We start from the raw sequence: 18051 nt of genomic DNA, 5'->3' as shown, positions 1-18051 counted from the left end.
TTTTTTTAGCATGTTGTACACTCGCAATAAAAATATATTTAAAAAATTGTATCGTATTATAAAAGATTCACATTTGTTGCGTTCAGCATAAAAGCAGCTTTAAGTACTTTGGGCTGATTATACAAGTTTTAAATAATTAAGATAGAACTATTTTTCTAAAATCTAAAAATATAATTTAATCAGTACAAAATGTTTATTAAATTACTTTTTTGATGAGCGCAGCCATTGGTAATAAAATAATCTATATGCAGTTTATAATAAAAGTGGTTATTACAAATTTATTTTTATTTACGATGACTATTGTAATGTAAACAGGATGGTAAGAAAAGTTCTAATTGACAAAAGTATGTAATTTTATTATAACTTGTTAGATGGGTTGTCACAAGCAACATTAATGTAATATTACTCGTCTTTACAATATATATTTTGAATTGAGGAATATTGTGTACTTATCGTAGCTTGTTCTTTATACGTTCCAATTCGTTAACTCTACTTCGCGCGTGCTCCAATCTGTGCCAAGCCATTTGCAGTACTTTTTGACTTGCATATCCGGAACCTTCGTGTGGTTGGCCTGTGAGAAACATTGATTAAAAACGTACAAAGGGATATGGTAATGATATTGTTAAACAAATGTACACACCAGTAGAAACTTGCGTGAGATAATTAATCTGTTCACTTAATTTTGATTCCAATTGTCCTAGAGTTTTCAAGAATTGATGCGTTTGCGACTCTGCCTGCTTCAAGCTTGATTTTTCCTTGCTCAGTTCCATACAAGCTTGTCCTGTATAACACAAAAGCACATCTTAAACATAAAAGTACATATATCTTGTGTATCAAATATCCTTGCTTCTAGTATTCACATCTTTATGTATTCAGCTTTGTTTCACATGTTTGGTGCAAGTACATTATTTCAATATACCAGGCATTCATACTAGACTTTCCATTTAATAACACAAGTCGATACAAACATCATTCTACCTTTCTTAACATTCCAGTAAGTAACAAAGATAGAACAATACTTGGGTCGATTTGTATCACCAAATGAAAAGCACCCACTATGGGAACTCTCTAATAGGAGACATATTATCTTATGTTCAGTGAGAAACAAATGCAGAATGATTCTTGTATCGTGTTTCTTGCATTCTCTGGAAAGCTCTTTAAGTAGATCATAAAAATATTTGACAATTACCTGCGCTTTGTAAACACACTACAATGTCTTTCTCGATAGTCTCCAAAATCTGGATCCTTTCCATCGGAGGCGTCATTGTGATTCTTATTTATAACTGCAGTTATCTTTAATTCAAGAAATTCACGTAACACTCCTATCTCCTACAGTGAATTTTATTCATATGTTAGCCCAATTTGTTTTGATCACAGTAAGACAATATTGAAAAATGTTGAACAGCGAATGATATCGAATAACGATAAACAAATCAAAATGCAGGATCTTGGGTTGATTAGAACGAAATAAGAATAATCATCTAAGCACAACTTGTTTGATTTATAAACATTAGACTCAATCAGATCAAATCAGACCTGGCTGTGTGGTTGAACCTAACTGAGCAATCTAAACGGCCTAAACCCTAAACCAGCCTAAACTGATGACTACCTGCGTCATCTGCGATACCGACGAGATACTATTAATGGCTACTGTTCTACAATGTGCTTTTTGTTTTCTGTTTCTTGCTGTTTGTTTCTTGCCTTCTTGATCAAAAAGACAAGAGACAAACAACAAGAAACAGGAAACAAGAAGCATTGTAGAACAGCTGTTGGCCCTGGGAAAATTTTCGTGACTCGGGAATAATTGAAGAACGATGACGTTACCGACAATTAATAAAAATTTATGATTATTAACATAAATATTTCAATAATACATTATTAAATTCGTGATTTTTTATTATATCAATGCTGTATAAATAAGTATGCATATTTTTAATGCTATAATATCTTATATATTGCTGAAAAATTACAATTTTTCTCTGCAGTTATCACTGTATTGATAATCAAACTCGGACGATAATATTAAAATCACAGTTTTAAATAAAAATCGAGTATTATTAAGTTCCAAATATATATATGTACATGTTTATGAAACTAATAAATCATGAAATTACCGTATTATTAGTTTCTTACTCTCAATCACTTCAATTTTAACAGGCACACGAAGTACCAGAAGATGACATACTTGATATTGTTGGAAGCTGGCGCTAGAGGACACTAGAGGGTTTCGGGTTCTCTACGCATGCGCGTCGAAATCAAGTTCTTCTCTCCAAACAAAAGAAAGCAACATGGCGGAGTGGACGCGCGTAAACTCTACGAACGTTGAACTGCATAAGTATCTAACTATGGATATCAGGATATATTCGATAGATAATTGAGTAATAATTACAGTTTTGAATTTTGTTTCATGTTATGTATATACAGTAAGTATGTATGGACACTGGAGTCACTGGACTTCAATGCCTCAGGTTACAGACTATGGTCGGAAATTAATTCACATCGCCGGTGGAGGATTTATAAGTAAGTAAATATATTGATAGAATTTATATTCGTGATTTATTATATTTACATATACACGCATTAATGTGAGCAAACTATATATCTAATAAATAATTAATTCGATGTACTAATATTTTATTTTGGAGCATACTAGAAAATAAAAACTTGCGTTTTAAGGGTGCTTTTCAATAAGATGACAGATGACAGTGGATACGATCCACTTCACGCTGCAAATGTTTTGAAGCATTCTTTGATTTGTTAATTCGTAAAGTTCTTTCTTCTGATCAATGAAGTATTCGCAGTGTTAAATGAATCACATCCAGTGTAACAAGTGTAACAAGTGTACATTCCGATTGCCAATATTAAACAAAGAAGTGATCACTGTATTACACTGTCTTTTGCTGGAAAGTATTATAAGTGTATGAGTATAGTCGGAATATTTATATAAATCTTGTCCAATATAAAATTTTTTATTGCCAGCTTATATATAAACTTTAATTTTTACAAATCATTGTTTACATTAATATTTTATTAATAAACGATGGCATGGCACTTTTTGATTATCATACTCAGAATGATATATTATCTTGACAATATAAAAATAAGCTAATGTCTGTTATTTTTTCTCAATATTTATTAGAAAACAATGAAAAATAAGTTGAGAGATTAAAGTTAATCTATATTAACGGGCATTAATTCACGTTTTTACATATGTAATTATTTATATCCAGAATAGCTATACAGTATTACAAATACTATTACTGGAAGAGAAAAAAATAGAGGTGTGCAAATAGTTCGAATTTGAAACCAGTATGATTCATATTCAAACTATTCGCACACCTCTATTTTTTTCTAAGTAAGTTGAACTGATTGTTCAGTTTCTTGATAATAACAAAGTCACTAATAACATTATGAGATAATTAATGATATGAAAGGATGTCCTATTTGCACTGTTTGTAAAAGGCCTCGAATATATTCCAAACGTTACTAAATTATCTGTAGGGTTACTTAAGGATATAGTAACATGTAGTCGATCGTTTTCAGTGAAAAAATCAACTGTAGTAAACTTCCAATCTTCATTATTTAGCGGAAGTAAATTTGAATTTAATGTAGATGGCATAATTAAACTGGTTTTAGGATTGTCGAACTTTGCCGTGATATAAATAGTGTTGAATACTGTTTCTGATTTTTGCACGGAACCGCATGATGATATCGAATTGTTTGAGCACTGAATTATACTGCATGAACTTACGGCAACATTATCATTAACGTGATTACTCGGAATAGAACGATGACCGTTAAAAACCATTAAATGATATTTTATACTTGGGTCTATTTTCGCAATTTCTATTCTAAAGTCGCAGCAGAAGTTATTATGACAGATATTTTTTGTGATATTTTCTTCCAAAGGAAACGTTTCAAAGGTATTAATATCATCATGTAACAAAACTATTTTATCATTGACTATCATTGTATTAATTTCCCATTTCTTGCGTGATTCATCGTGTTCCTTCTGATGAGATAGTAAAATTTTTTTACTTTGATCCTTTAAAGGATCGTAAAGATCTTCATTGTATTGAGTTTCTATATTTATTTTGGGTACTTCAAATATCAATATTTCCTCTCGCGTAATTGTAGGCATTATTGCCTTTCCAATTCCTTTACGACCTGCATGAAATATTGTATATATATTTGCACAATGAAATATTTTAATTGTGAAAAGTATTCAAAATATAAAACATGTAATTTTACATACCTAAGTAAATTCCACTGCCAGCATTGCCAAAACTAGGTCTGTTATAGCCTGAGGCTAAAAGATTTACATTTTCAGCAAACGACCATCCTGATTGTAATTGTACAGCTAGAATAATCAATAATATTAGTACAAATTAGTTACAAATATACATGTATGTTTTGATGAAATTTTGAGATAGGAGAAAAGATTCTGCCATATTTTGTTTACCTGTTAGGAATGGTACTTCAGAAAACCATGCTGTAGGGTATACAAAATCAGTAACTTGATAATCCCTTGTTAATTGTAACGCGGGTTTACGAAAATATATATCAAAACATGTAAAAGTTCCAAATTTTACTCCAAAATCAGTATTAAAAGTTACTACTTCTGGTATTGTTGTCACATTAAATTGGTATTCTTTAGAAAGATTCGTTTTACGATATCTGTTTAATTATAATTAGATAAGGTATATTATAAAACTTCGAGATTTCTTATTGCAACTGTAATTATAACGAAGAACTAGATACGTTCTAACCTGGCAATAATTTTTCCTGTGCGATCAAATACAACGTTGGTGTTGTAATAGAACATTTTGTCTGTTGGGCAAGGTTCGTCAGAGCAAGGTTCTTTCTCAGCGATATTGATTACCACATAGATTTTGTTGCTCCTTGCAGCACATGATATTTTTCTCAATGCCTGTGTTTTCAAAATTCTTCTTATATAATTTCAATATATTACATTAGTTTCTTGCTATATAAAAAATTGTGTGGACTATATATCGGTTATACGTACTTCGCTAACTTTAAAAGTATCTTGACAGCAAGGTGTATAATTAGATGAAGCATTAGGAACAATAGTTGTCCAATCCTCCAGTTTTTCTCTTTCCGGAAAATTCACTGTGGTCAAACCAGCTTCAGGAAAAACGATTATATCAACACCCTAAAAATTTAGATGTCCTAAGTAATTTTTGTAACATACAACATGTTGTCAAAAATATACTAATTCTTTGATGATATAATTTGTGAATTGTTTGAAATTATTTTCTTTTAAAGAAAACTTACATAAAGATTAGCTACTTTAATAAATACCACATATGCATCAGAATTTATTTTCAACGTTTCGTTGCTGTTTGTTGAATATTTTGCAGGATATTCTACTACAGCTGCTATATAAGTTGTTGCATTTGGTGTTGATGTCTGTAATAAAATATGTAGAATTTATAGAATAGTTTGCCGAAGATATTTTAGAGAGAGATCGAACAGTATAATTAAATATACTAAAAATGTATGTACTGCTAAATATCACTGCTAAATAGATAAAAATTGCTTATGTTTACCTGATGCGATAGATGTGCACATACTACTAGTAGATAAACAATAATCCATTTCTGATTCATATTTTATATTCTCAATTACGTCTGTAAAAAGAAAAAAGGACATAGTTAATTAAAAAATAATTATATAATAAGAAATAATGAATAATTTACATAAAAAAATTATAATTTGAAAACAGATCATATATAAAAATTGAAATTATAGATTTTTAATAGCTTCAGAAGTATGCACATAAGTTTTTTTTTAATTTAAAGGCAAAGGAATTTTGTATTTATTCTGAACCTATATTTTGGCAAAAAAAGAATTTATATGTAAGTACAAAAATATAAAGCATTATTTAAGATGGAACAAAATGCTTTTTTTATGAATTATATAAGAAAAGAACTATTTTTAAATTGCTATTTCTAGAAAAAAACATTTTGAGTAAAAATGCTATATCTGGAAAAAAACATTTTGAATAAAAATAAAATGCATTTTAAAGTTAAAAGTTGTACTTTAACGTGACATGAACCAAATTTAGAAAAAAACTTGTTGCCGGTGCCTTTAACGCCGTTTTCTTTATAAAACTTATGTTGCTGCAGGCAAAAATATATCAGAAATGACTCACGCTCGTCTTGCAAATTTTATCGGAAAGTGTTATCTGTGTGTAATTTTTCGCTAATTATTGGAAACGTAATCCTCTAATATCGTGGTACTTGAAATGACGCATACTTACGTATTCTGGTAAAACTTGAAAAAATTTTGGAAAATGTTACGCCACGATAATTTTAATTTTTATGTATTAACTTAGACAATATAAAAATATGTTTTTTAATCTGAAAATTAGACAATGGTATTCTCACGTATTTTAAAAATCGAGCTATTTTTCGTCGATATTGTGAAATGTTATGACGTGATAAAGCAATTTGAACATCCGATTCGGTTTTAGAGTGTCAAAATACATAAGAATAGCGTAATAATATGACATTCGATTGACGTTTTGTTAACACAAATTTAATAAATCATTCCTGTATTCACATTTGAATAAAATCTTCTTTTCCAATATTGCGTACTTGTAAAACACTACTGATCAAATTTGCGAGAGAAAAGGGCAAAGCCACAATATCCTACATTATACACAAACTGTATAGTAGATTAGACAGAACGAATTGAAGCAATATGTGATATAATGGTATAAATCTGTTGAAAAAATAATTGATGTAATTACCTAGAATAAAATTACTTATGTACGTATAACTGCAGACAAGTTTCCTCTTCGCGCGAGCTTGTCATGTACGTAGCGTAGTACTACTGGTGCACATTCGCACTTCAAGTTACCTATAGAAAATCATATTTTAGGTTCCCTTTCCACGATCCTGTTGTGATCGTCAGCGCGACCGGTGGCTCAGTTTTTTTCCTCGAAGCGTTTTCAAACGAACAGCAGCAATTAGATCGGAATTAGTTTTTCTCGCGCATACTGCTCTGCATATCCACGAACTCCAAAAGTTCATAGGTTAACGCGTTTTCTTTTGTACTTGAATTTGTAGGAGTTCGCGAGACTTGACCATATAAGAGAATTCAACCACTTTAAATATCATACTCAAATTTCACGTCAACTTGTGGCAATTTATAGTCTTGATGGCGAATCAGTTTCAATTATAATTGTTAATTGAATTTTGTTTTTTTTAATACGTTGTCTTATTATAGGAATGTTTCTTCACAATGTTATTTCAAATTCTATAGGTCATCAATTAGTTATGGTTCGAAAAAATACATTGAATACATTTCTCTGCCATTGTCTGATATAAAATTTTGTTTAATTGCATAAATAATATTATAGATAGACTATATTTTTTAAATTATTATTCGATTTTCTATAAAATATTTTCCGAGTTAAAAATCGTGAAATTTTTATAACAGATCTTCTGCCGTAATGTTTTTATGTTCGTATTTTTATTTGACAGCTTTATATACAAATAGTACCATAATTCTTGATAAGATAAGATCAGATTCACAAAAAATGTAAAGACAATATAATGATTGATTGATCGACAATGATTTGATCATCTGTAGAATGAAGAAAAAAAAAGTAATTCTAGAAAAGTCTTTTGGTGTTATATTCTTTTTTAAAAATTATTTATGACGGCTTATGACATTATTTTAGAACCAAGCTTTAATTTTAATATATCGTTGTGGAAGTACAAAATTATAATACATTTATTCGTATAATTATTTGCTCGAAATTTGAACAGAAGGATAAAAACTGTGACGTGTATATAAATTATATTTTTCACGAGGATTCATGATGATACGTATCGATCCGGAAACGCATCACCCAATAATGATATTGTTGTCGTCTACGAATGAATATTCGGGTATCTCTAGATTGGTCATTGCTGGGCCCTTCCGTATACGGCCGGCTGCATCAAAGTGTGAGCCGTGACAAGGACAGAAAAATCCGCCAGGTATGATGCCGGCGTTTGGAATCGGTACGCATCCCAAGTGTGTACAGATACCCAGCACAACCAGCCACTCCGATCTTTTAACTCTGTCATTGTCCGTTTCTGGATCGCGCAGTTCTGATAGGCTCACCGCTCTTTCCTGATCGATAATTGATTGTGACCTGCAATATTAGTTCTGCCAATAATCCTATATTTATTATCTATCAAATATCGGTAGAAATTTGTTTTCACAGAATTTTATTTAAAGAACTTATTTCTATATATATGTTTATTTTTCATGCAAAATAGAAGACACTTTTTAGTTTGCGTTTATATTTTTAAAGCTTTATTTTTAGCTCTTATTTAAGAGATATAGTCTAAATTCTAAAAACAAAGTGGTATGAAATAGTATTGGCGGTCTTCCTACTATTACTATATCATAACCCGTGTGAAACTGGCCCCCCAATATTAAAAAATCGAATATTTTTTTTGCATTCGTTTGCTCATCGTTTGCTCACGAATGCTCCGTCGGAATTTTCGTTTGCTCACCCTTAGTTCAAAAGTTACACGAAATTTAAATTATTAAAAAATTGAATATTTTTTTGCATTTTCGTTTGCTCACGAATGCTCCTTTAACTTTTGAACTAAGGGTGACCAAATGAAAATTCCGACGGAGCATTTGTGAGCAAACGACGAGCAAACGAATGCAAAAAACAAATATTCGATTTTTTAATTTTGTGGGGCTAGGGTGAAAGTGGCCCCCCAAAGCTTAAATTTCATATAACTTTTGAACTAAGGGTGAGCGAACGAAAATTCTGACGGAGCATTTGTGAGCAAACTATGAGCAAACGAATGCAAAAAAAAATATTCGTTTTTTTTAATATTGAGGGGCAAGCTTCACACGGGTTATATCATATATATGTGATAATTTTGACGTTATTTAATTGATGGTCATTTCTCGGTAGCTTGATGTGTATTTGTCTTACTCCGCTTTTTCATTGTTTTAAAGCCAATTGTTAACATTTTTTTTAATTAATTTTCTTACCGATGGTAAATAAAAATAGGTTTTCCACGCCACTTAACGACTAACACTTTTCCCTCCGGTATACCATTTAATTTCACTTCCAATTGAGCCTCTGCCAAGAGATCTCGTGAAGGCATACAAAACAACACATAATGTAGTAAGTGAGCTTTAAAACCATATAATCCAGCAACACAAGCAACTGAAAACATTGTATTTAATTATATACATATATCTGACTTAACTGAAGATTCTACAGAAATATTTATTGTTTTCATAGAAGAGACATATTTGATGATATAAAATATTATAAAATATCGATGATACAGGAAAGATATGATAACATTTCTTAGAAATATTACCAAAAGAGCACATGCTTCTTAACGCTCTTCGTTCATCAAGGTTTCTTGTTTTGGGATCCTTCAAAGATTCTCGTCGATATTCATCAAAATTGGGTCTTGGTAAATCAGTATAGGAATATCTGCGCAATTTCTTAAAGTCTGATTCAAAATAATACGAAAGTAATTATATACAAAGAGTAATTATAAACATTATTATTCATGAAAGACTGCTAAAACTAATTATCACGTTATTCTTTATTGATTACTTTTATTATTGATCAGCATTCTATCATGATTTGTAAATATCATTGTGAAATGATTAATTGTTGATTTACTGTATGTGACTGATTTTCAACTATGACTGCGTTCCATTTAACGCTCGCAACGCTCGCGAGCATCGTTTATCCTTGTTTAACATTTGATAAACGATAAGGATGAAATAATCCTACGAGCGTTGTAAGCGTTAAGTGGAATGTAGCCTATGTAAATTATAATTCATAAATAATAGATTAATTAAGGTCAATTAATTGATGGGTATGATTTGTCTTTCCTTGAGTGTACATAGAAAGTCAAAAATTCTGTGAAAGGGACGCTATTGTGCATCTCTTATCGAAATATCAAGCTTTTTTGAATATAATTTAGTAATATTATTTACATTTCAGTATATCTCAAATTTTTCCCAAGATAAACTATGTAACAAATTTTACTTTCCACATAAATACTTACAGTTAACTTGGTATAACTGTAACAAGGATGAGAGGTGTTTATCGTAATTCGCAATAAAAATACTCAATACGTATTTCCTTGAAAAAAACATTTTTAATAGTAACTTATTTAATATATTTATTATTATATCGCTGTAGAATGTTTGACAAGTAATGTCTGAAGTTTCGTAGAAATTTTATTTTTTCTCACTTCAATTGTCAAACAAGCAATTATGGCCATGTTCGTATATTACTGCCAGTTGACTGCCAGTACTAAAAATCTATTATAGTTCCCGTTATGTATAATATACTGTACTGACAATTGGCGGTTATATATGAATACGACCTATACAGTATATATTGATATAAATATATATATTATGACATATAAATATATAATTTATGACATATAAACAATTTCGAAATTATAACATATACTATGTATATATATGTATATATTATTAATATATTATTAATATATATATAATTATAATCGTATATATTAATATATTAATATACTTATATGCATATATATTAATTTAATATAATCACAATAATAATTTTATAATCAACAATATTTCTTATATTACTACAACAAAATTCTAATACATTTGTATATGATTATATCAAAAATATATTTTGCATTTATATACACAATGTTTAAAAAATTGTGTACATCAATTTCTACAGATGCCGCAATCTGTAAATTTACAAGAAAATGTGCTAATTAAAATTTAACTTTTGATCTAATTTCTTTTCCTTGATATTGAAAAGTAGAAGCAAAGAATTATTGAATTATTTATTTAATAAATGTAAACAAAAAGTACATGATTTCTGGAAAGTATGTTGCATAAAAATATATATGCAAAATATATTTAAAAATAGATAAAAGTATATAGACGTGTTGCGTGTATAAATATATAATTTATAATTTTGATAACAATAACGTTATTAATAATATTACGAAATAATTAACGGTATAAAATGTTCTATTTGCGTTGTTCTTATTAAAGTTCCTCGAATATATTCCAAATGTTACTAAATTGTTTGTTTTTATATTTGAAAACATGTTAACGTGTATATGATCGTTGTGAACGTGATCAAGAAATGTCCAATCTTCAAGCGGAAGTAAATCTGGATTTAAAGTAGACGGCATAATTAAATTGTTTTTATAATTGTGGAATGTTGCCGTGATCTCAATATTGCTGAATAACGTTTCTGATTCTTTTACGGAACCGCATGATGAAACCGAGTCGTTCAAACATTGAACTATACCGCATGTACGTATACCAGCTTTAACATCACCATAAAACCGATCTCCGTTAAAAGTCACTAAACGGTATTTTGTATTTGGATCTACTTTTGCAATTTCTACTTTAAAGTCGCAGCAGAAGCCATTTTGGCAGACAGTTTCTATAGCATTGCCTTTCAAAGAAACTGTTTGAAAGGCTTCAATAGAATCGCGTTTTAAAAGTATATGCTGAGTTGTCCCATGATGAAACGGTATAATTTTCTTTTGATTCGTTGCAGAATCCATTGAATGATAGTTATTATATTTAGTTTCCTTTTTTATTTTGCTTATTTCAAGTATCAATAGTTCCTTATGCGTAGTTTCAGGCATTATTGCCTTTCCAACTCCTTTACGACCTGCATGAAATATTGTTTTTATATGTGCACAATAAAATATTTTAACCGTGAATAATGTTTAAATTGTAAAGTGTAATTTTACATACCTAAATAAATTCCACTGCCAGCGTTGCCAGAGCCGGGTCTGTTATAGCCCGAAGCCAAAAGATTTACATTTTCAGCAAATGACCATCCCATTTGTGTTTGCACAGCTAGAATAATTAATAATATTATTGTATATGTTTCAATGAAACCTCGAAAAAAGGGAAGAAGATTCAGACATTTCGTTTACCTGTTAAGAATGGTGCTTCAGAAAACCATGCTGTAGGATATACAAAATCAGTAACTTGATGATCTCTTGTTAATTCTAACGCAGGTTCGTGAAATAATATATCAAAGCATATAAAAGTTCCAAATTTCACTCCAAAATCAGTATTAAAAGTTACTACTTCTGGTATTGTTGTCACATTAAATTGGTATTCTTTAAAAAGATTCGTTTTACGATACCTGTTTAATTATAATTAGATAAGGTACATTATAAAACTGCGAGATGTTTTATTGCAACTGTAATTATAATGAAGAACTAGATATATTCTGACCTGGCAATAATTCTTCCTGTGCGATCAAATACAACATTGCTATTGTAATAAAACACTTTATCTCTTGGGCAAGGTACATCATAGCAAGGTGCTTTCTCAGCAATATTGATTACTACATAGATGTTATTGTCCCTTGCAGCACATGATATTTTTTTCAATGTCTGTAGTTTCAAAATTTTTTTATATAGATAATTTCAATATATTATATCCATTTCTCGTGATACAAAATTTGTATACAATCTGTACTGTACACCAAATATACGTACTTCGCTGACTTCAATAGTATTTTGACTGCAAGGTATATAATTAGCTGAGGCACTAGGAATAATAGTTGTCCATTCTCCCATTTTTTCTCTTTCCGGCATTTGAACTGTAGTCAAACCATCTTCAGGAAAAACGATTATATCAGTATTCTAAAAAAATATTTAGAGGTTTTAAATAATTTATGTAACATAAAACATATTGGAAAGAATGCTGATTTGTTGATATAATTCATAGAATGTTTGAAACTATTTTTTTTTTAAAACTTACATGCAGACTAGCGTTTTTAATAAGTTCAACATATGCGTTAGAATTTATTCTCAAAGTTTCACTACTGTTCGTTGAATATATTGGGGGATACTCTACTACAGCTGCTGTATAAGTTGATGACTCTGGTGTTGATTTCTGTAATAAAATATATAGAATTTATAGAATAATCTTATCATTGATATTTCAGATCAAATAATATATAACATGTTAAAAAGGTATATCATTGCTAAATAGATAAAAGTTGGTATGTTTACCTGATGCGATAGATGTGCACATGTTACTAGTAGTAGATAAACAATAATCCATTCCTGATTCATATTTGATACTCTCAATTATATTTCTGTAAGAAGAAAAAAGATATAGTTTATTAAAAAGAATTATGTAATAAAAAATAAAAAATAACTTACATAAAAAATTATGATATGGAAATAAATCGTGTATAAGAATTAAAATTATACAGTTTTAACAGCTTTAGAAATACGGATGTAAGTTTTTTAAATTTAAAGGCAAAACAAATTTATATTATAAAATCAATTTCTATCTTTATATTCATTTTACACATATATTTTATTAGAAATAATATTTTACATCAAATTTAGGAATATCTTAGTATTATTTCATAAAGAAGTAACTTTTGTTTGTAATGTGGAGTACTTTACAACATTTCAATGAAAAACTTGAGTTCCTAACAGATATTTCAACTTAGTATTGATCATTATAAGTGAAGTACGCGAAGTTTTTGCTTGGATACATATTCCATTGGAAGATTACGGTTCCATTTCATCCTTTGATTGTGAAGTTCAGGATTATACATACCTTTAGATAACTTTTCATGAATTTTGACTCTTTGACTTTATTCTTTCTCGCCTTTCAAAGAAAGTTTTGGTTTTAATATGGATTTCAACATGATGTATAAAGAATGTAATGTTTAACATTGACTCTCTTTGCAACGTTTTTAATTATTCAGAATTTTATACATTCAATTTGTTTCCAAACTCTTAATTTATTTTCTGTTGTAAACAACAGAAGGCTTAGTATAGTCGAAACGTTCCATGCATTGCTTATTAATAAATAATTAGTTTTAATTTTTGATTTAATTAATTGCTGTTTGTTTGACCTTTTTATCAATTTTATTATATTTACACTTTTATGCTAGGAAATTGATATTAATGTTCTAACAGAAAACTCCAACATACAAAAAAAATTTCTTATGTTAAAATATTCACACAATATTGCGAACGTCATGTTCACACCGTATTTATTTAGGTTATTTGACTTTAAACTTTTAGTTTATTTGTGTATGGAACTATGGATATTTTCACTTCATAAACTTCAAAGTATTTCTTATCAACTTTTTAAATCGACGTAATACCAATTTGGTTAAGTGCAAAGAAATCAGTGTTTGTAACAAAGAATAAAAAGAATGTCTGCTCTGTATGTGAGTATATATACAAATTCTAAACAGGCACGAGACCATGAGTGCATGAGTCAGTTCCAGCTGATTGTGGCTGCGTTCGACTTGGTCGCTTATACGCTTTAAGCGCGTATAATCATTATTCTGCCTTTGTGTTATTTATTGCTAGCAATAAAAATTTATAGTATACGAAGTGTGAGTTATAGATTTACTCGTAATGAATAATGGGACACATTTTCGTCGTTCATTAAATGTAAAATAAGCATAAAAGCGTTGAACGCATTAAAATCAGAATACAGCTTGTGAATCAGATTTCCTGCGCATGCGTGACGAATTTGGTTCAGTACTCACTGTATATGGTTTTTTATCAAATTTTTTCTAAAAATTATATCTTAAACATTCTAAAAGAATTAACAAGTTAGCAAGAAAGTGATGCAAAATATATAAAAATTTTCATGATTGGGTAGTAATTAGTTAAAAAGTTAAAAAGATAATTCTTGATTTAATTACTTATAAACTTTAATTTATTTACTTTTTTATTTTTAGTTTGAAGTTTTTTTTATCTTTCTAAATGTTAATATTATTTTTTATAAAATCTTAAATATTAGAGATTAGTTTAGAAAAAGATCATTGTTCGATGGGCGCTCGTCGGATCGTGCCCAAAGATGACCATGGATCGGGTTTCTTTAAAACTCGACCAGGATAGCTGTCATTGAGATCCGATAATCTCGATTTGACGCAACTCGCTAGTTTGCATAAAGGAGACACTACCATGTCTCCAGATGGTCTATATTCACAGAACGTTATCAGTACTTTTGTTACCATGCTATCCTTTTACGTCTAATAAGTGATAAAGAATGAAAAATACTTTATTTACATATAATTTTTTAAAAAATGTACAGGTATTCCCAGCACAAAGAGTAATTTACTTACATTTGTAAATATTACATTTTGTTTTTCTCTCATAATATATACATATATCAAAATATAAAAATACTTATGCAAAAATACTAAAAATTAGAATTTTATTGTACAAGAAATATCTTTATTATTTCGTATAATTTACAAATAAGATATTAAATTTATTTATTGATTTATATTATAATTGTTTTATTATTTAAAGTAAATTGATTTTTAGAAAATAGAATATTTTACTTTAATAAAAATGTTTTTCCAAATTAATTTTTTTATTTAACTTAAGTTAATTCAATCAATAACGTAACTTTGACTCAATTAGTTTTTTGTTTATTTAACTTTTACCTTAATTACATTAATTTTATAAGCCATATTTAATTTTAACTTAATTTAGTTACAAAATATTATTAATTTTGACCAAACTCTGACTATTTTAATTCATTTATTTTATTTGCTTAAAATTATAGTTGCTTTGCCCAAACACTCTGACCTACTCGATCACTGAAATCCGTCAAACTTTTACCCTCATAACAACCTACACATATGTACATACTGCTCTGCAATCTCTGAGCTATGCATTTGCAAAAACCGGGAAACCCTAACAGGAGAACCTTGCCAACCTTGCCAATACCTTTGTTTCCCGCAAATTTTGATTTTAATGATATTTTGTATATAACATGCTACATGGAGTAAATTTAGAAATTTTCAGTGCTACAACACAGTTTTAAGAGGGAACCATTTCTCTCGCGCATATATACAATGATTTTCAGTTTTTTCGATATATCTTAAAAATTCGATCGAATAGAAAAATAGAAGCAATAATAGAAGAAAAAGTGAGATTTCATATAAAATAAAAGATAGTTTAAATGTCAAAATGACCGAGAATAAATTTCAAACACTTTCGAAAGAATAAAAAGTTCGGCTAAATGCTGATTAACTTAAATCGAGGATTAACTTATCAAATAATAATGTTAGAAGTAATAATATTTCCATAGTGTTCTACACTACATAGTCGAGATTCTACAAAGTGTCCCCTATAAATTTTGTTGGTAAAAAAATTTGACAGAATGTTGGCAGAAGTATAGCAAAGTTTGTCAACAAAATAAATTGTTGATTGATGTCAGAAAAACAAGTTTTGGCATATTACACAGTTTGATGAAAATTGGAGTTAGAGATAGAACAGAATCTGTATTCGACTTCTATTCTATTTTTGCCGCCAATTTACTGTCAAATTGTGATAACAAACGCAATCGACAAAACACGAGCTTAATGCTTACACAAATAATGCTAATTTGCTAGCAATTTTTGATCGAATTTACTACCAATCTACTGTTATACTGCGTATAGTTTGTTTATTAACTAATTAGAAATTCTGCAAATAAGTATCGGTTGAATTAATTACACTTAGCAATTGTTATAATTTTTAAGTTAGTAAATCCGATAAAAATAACATTGCGTGAACCGTTAACGTATATAATTTCGAGAAAAGAAGAAGACCGATAAGTTTTTAGTAATTAGCAAAAAATTATCTGCGCGTACTAATTTTTCGCTAATTATTAAAATATTATTTTTAGCATTTCTTGGAATTTGAAAGCGTACGCTTATGTATTTTATCATGATGACTAAATTAGAAAATAATTGCCTGAAAAGAGTTAAAAAGTAGTTAGCATATAATAGCATAATAGTATCCTTCCCAGGCGACATTTTGTTAGCACTAATTTAATAAAGCATTCCCGGGCTTACATTTGCATAAAACCTTCTTTCTTAATATTATACTCCTAGAACATGCCAATGAAGTTTGTGAAAGAAAAAGCTACAATATTCTAAATACAAACTACAAGGTAGATTAGATAGAACAAGTACAGGCAACGCCTAATGTTATAAAGTAGATACGTTGAGAAAAATTAATATAATTACCTGGAGTAAAATTACTTATATAAATATAAAACAGCACTGTAGCGTCTGTAGCACGACAAGTTTTCTCCACGGGAGCTTATCATGTGCGAGGCGTAATGCCGTACTGGTGCACATACACGTCGTTAGAAACTTCAGGTTCCCTTTCCCACAATCCCGCTGCGCGATCACCAGCGCAGTTGCTGATGTGGTTTTTTTTTCCTTCGAAGCGTTTTCAGACAGACATTCCATTGCGGTGGGATTTCCACGAATATTGTGCTGCATGCTCACGTAGTATACTAATTGAGCAACAGGAAAGATAAATTTATCTATTATTAGACAATGTTATCGGGAAACTTAAGTCTAGTCTACAATATGCTCTTTTGTTTGTGCTTCTTGTTTTTTGTTTATTATTATTTTTGACTTCTCACCTTTTTGTTTTTTATTTGTTTTTCGTTTTCTAATGCTCGAGACAAAGTTGACGAATTTTGAAAGAGAGAGAAATGAAGAGAATGCGATTGTTGGTAAAACAGTCGAAAAGAAGGAAAAAGGCATAAAGTAAAAAACAAGAAACAGGAAGCAAAGAACACATTATATATGAGGCTTTAGGGGTGTCGTAATATAATTTATGTCAGACATCAAGGTAGAATTTTATTTTATAACTGTATATGCTGTGTATGTTTTAATATATATAGATATATGTTGTGTGTGTGTGTATTTTTGTAGTCAGATTCTTCAAATATATATCAAATATTATATCAAACAGTAGATAAAATTATAAATAGAAAGTTTATAGATTGTCTAAAGTCATTTCCAAAAATATATTAAAAGGCTTGAAACACATGCATTTTAAAATATACACATACACTCATATATCAAACTACATGGCTCATAAAAATATAAATAGACATTATTCCAAGAAATCTGACATGTATTATAGATCATTCACAAAGGAATTAATCTATAAACTTTTATAAATATATGATTTTAAGTCTTTGACTTGTAAGAATCGTGAAAAA

The 18051-nt window shown here is 29.2% G+C and overlaps 4 protein-coding genes across 4 annotated transcripts; all 4 read right to left on the bottom strand.

Moving 5' to 3' along the window:
- Nucleotides 1–324: 324 nt before the first annotated feature.
- Nucleotides 325–1576, bottom strand: MED11 (mediator complex subunit 11). Its single transcript, XM_018521414.1, has 3 exons — nucleotides 1190–1576; nucleotides 641–781; nucleotides 325–571 (listed from the first exon to the last, which is right to left on the bottom strand). Exons 1-3 carry the CDS (start codon nucleotides 1263–1265, stop codon nucleotides 450–452), a joined length of 339 nt encoding a protein of 112 aa, XP_018376916.1. The 5' UTR covers nucleotides 1266–1576; the 3' UTR covers nucleotides 325–449.
- Nucleotides 1577–3373: 1797 nt separating this feature from the next.
- Nucleotides 3374–6855, bottom strand: LOC108770198 (vanin-like protein 2). The gene is made up of 8 exons (XM_018521648.1): nucleotides 6776–6855; nucleotides 5571–5651; nucleotides 5296–5430; nucleotides 5027–5173; nucleotides 4770–4930; nucleotides 4463–4677; nucleotides 4256–4360; nucleotides 3374–4167 (listed from the first exon to the last, which is right to left on the bottom strand). Exons 2-8 carry the CDS (start codon nucleotides 5628–5630, stop codon nucleotides 3374–3376), a joined length of 1617 nt encoding a protein of 538 aa, XP_018377150.1. The 5' UTR covers nucleotides 5631–5651; nucleotides 6776–6855.
- A 963-nt stretch (nucleotides 6856–7818) lies between these two features.
- On the bottom strand, nucleotides 7819–10167 carry LOC108770071 (cytochrome b-c1 complex subunit Rieske, mitochondrial). The gene is made up of 4 exons (XM_018521366.1): nucleotides 10077–10167; nucleotides 9372–9509; nucleotides 9034–9211; nucleotides 7819–8170 (listed from the first exon to the last, which is right to left on the bottom strand). Exons 1-4 carry the CDS (start codon nucleotides 10165–10167, stop codon nucleotides 7879–7881), a joined length of 699 nt encoding a protein of 232 aa, XP_018376868.1. The 3' UTR covers nucleotides 7819–7878.
- An 806-nt stretch (nucleotides 10168–10973) lies between these two features.
- LOC108770199 (vanin-like protein 1) lies at nucleotides 10974–17187 on the bottom strand. The gene is made up of 8 exons (XM_018521649.1): nucleotides 17057–17187; nucleotides 13065–13150; nucleotides 12811–12945; nucleotides 12546–12692; nucleotides 12280–12440; nucleotides 11973–12187; nucleotides 11788–11892; nucleotides 10974–11701 (listed from the first exon to the last, which is right to left on the bottom strand). Exons 2-8 carry the CDS (start codon nucleotides 13125–13127, stop codon nucleotides 10980–10982), a joined length of 1548 nt encoding a protein of 515 aa, XP_018377151.1. The 5' UTR covers nucleotides 13128–13150; nucleotides 17057–17187; the 3' UTR covers nucleotides 10974–10979.
- Between the last annotated feature and the right edge of the window lie 864 nt (nucleotides 17188–18051).

Source organism: Trachymyrmex cornetzi, unplaced genomic scaffold, assembly GCF_001594075.2.
Source record: "Trachymyrmex cornetzi isolate Tcor2-1 unplaced genomic scaffold, Tcor1.1 scaffold99, whole genome shotgun sequence".
In the NCBI taxonomy this organism is placed as follows: Eukaryota; Metazoa; Arthropoda; class Insecta; order Hymenoptera; family Formicidae; genus Trachymyrmex; species Trachymyrmex cornetzi.
The sequence above is the reverse complement of the archived record's forward strand: the minus strand, read 5'-3'. Positions and strand labels throughout refer to the sequence as shown.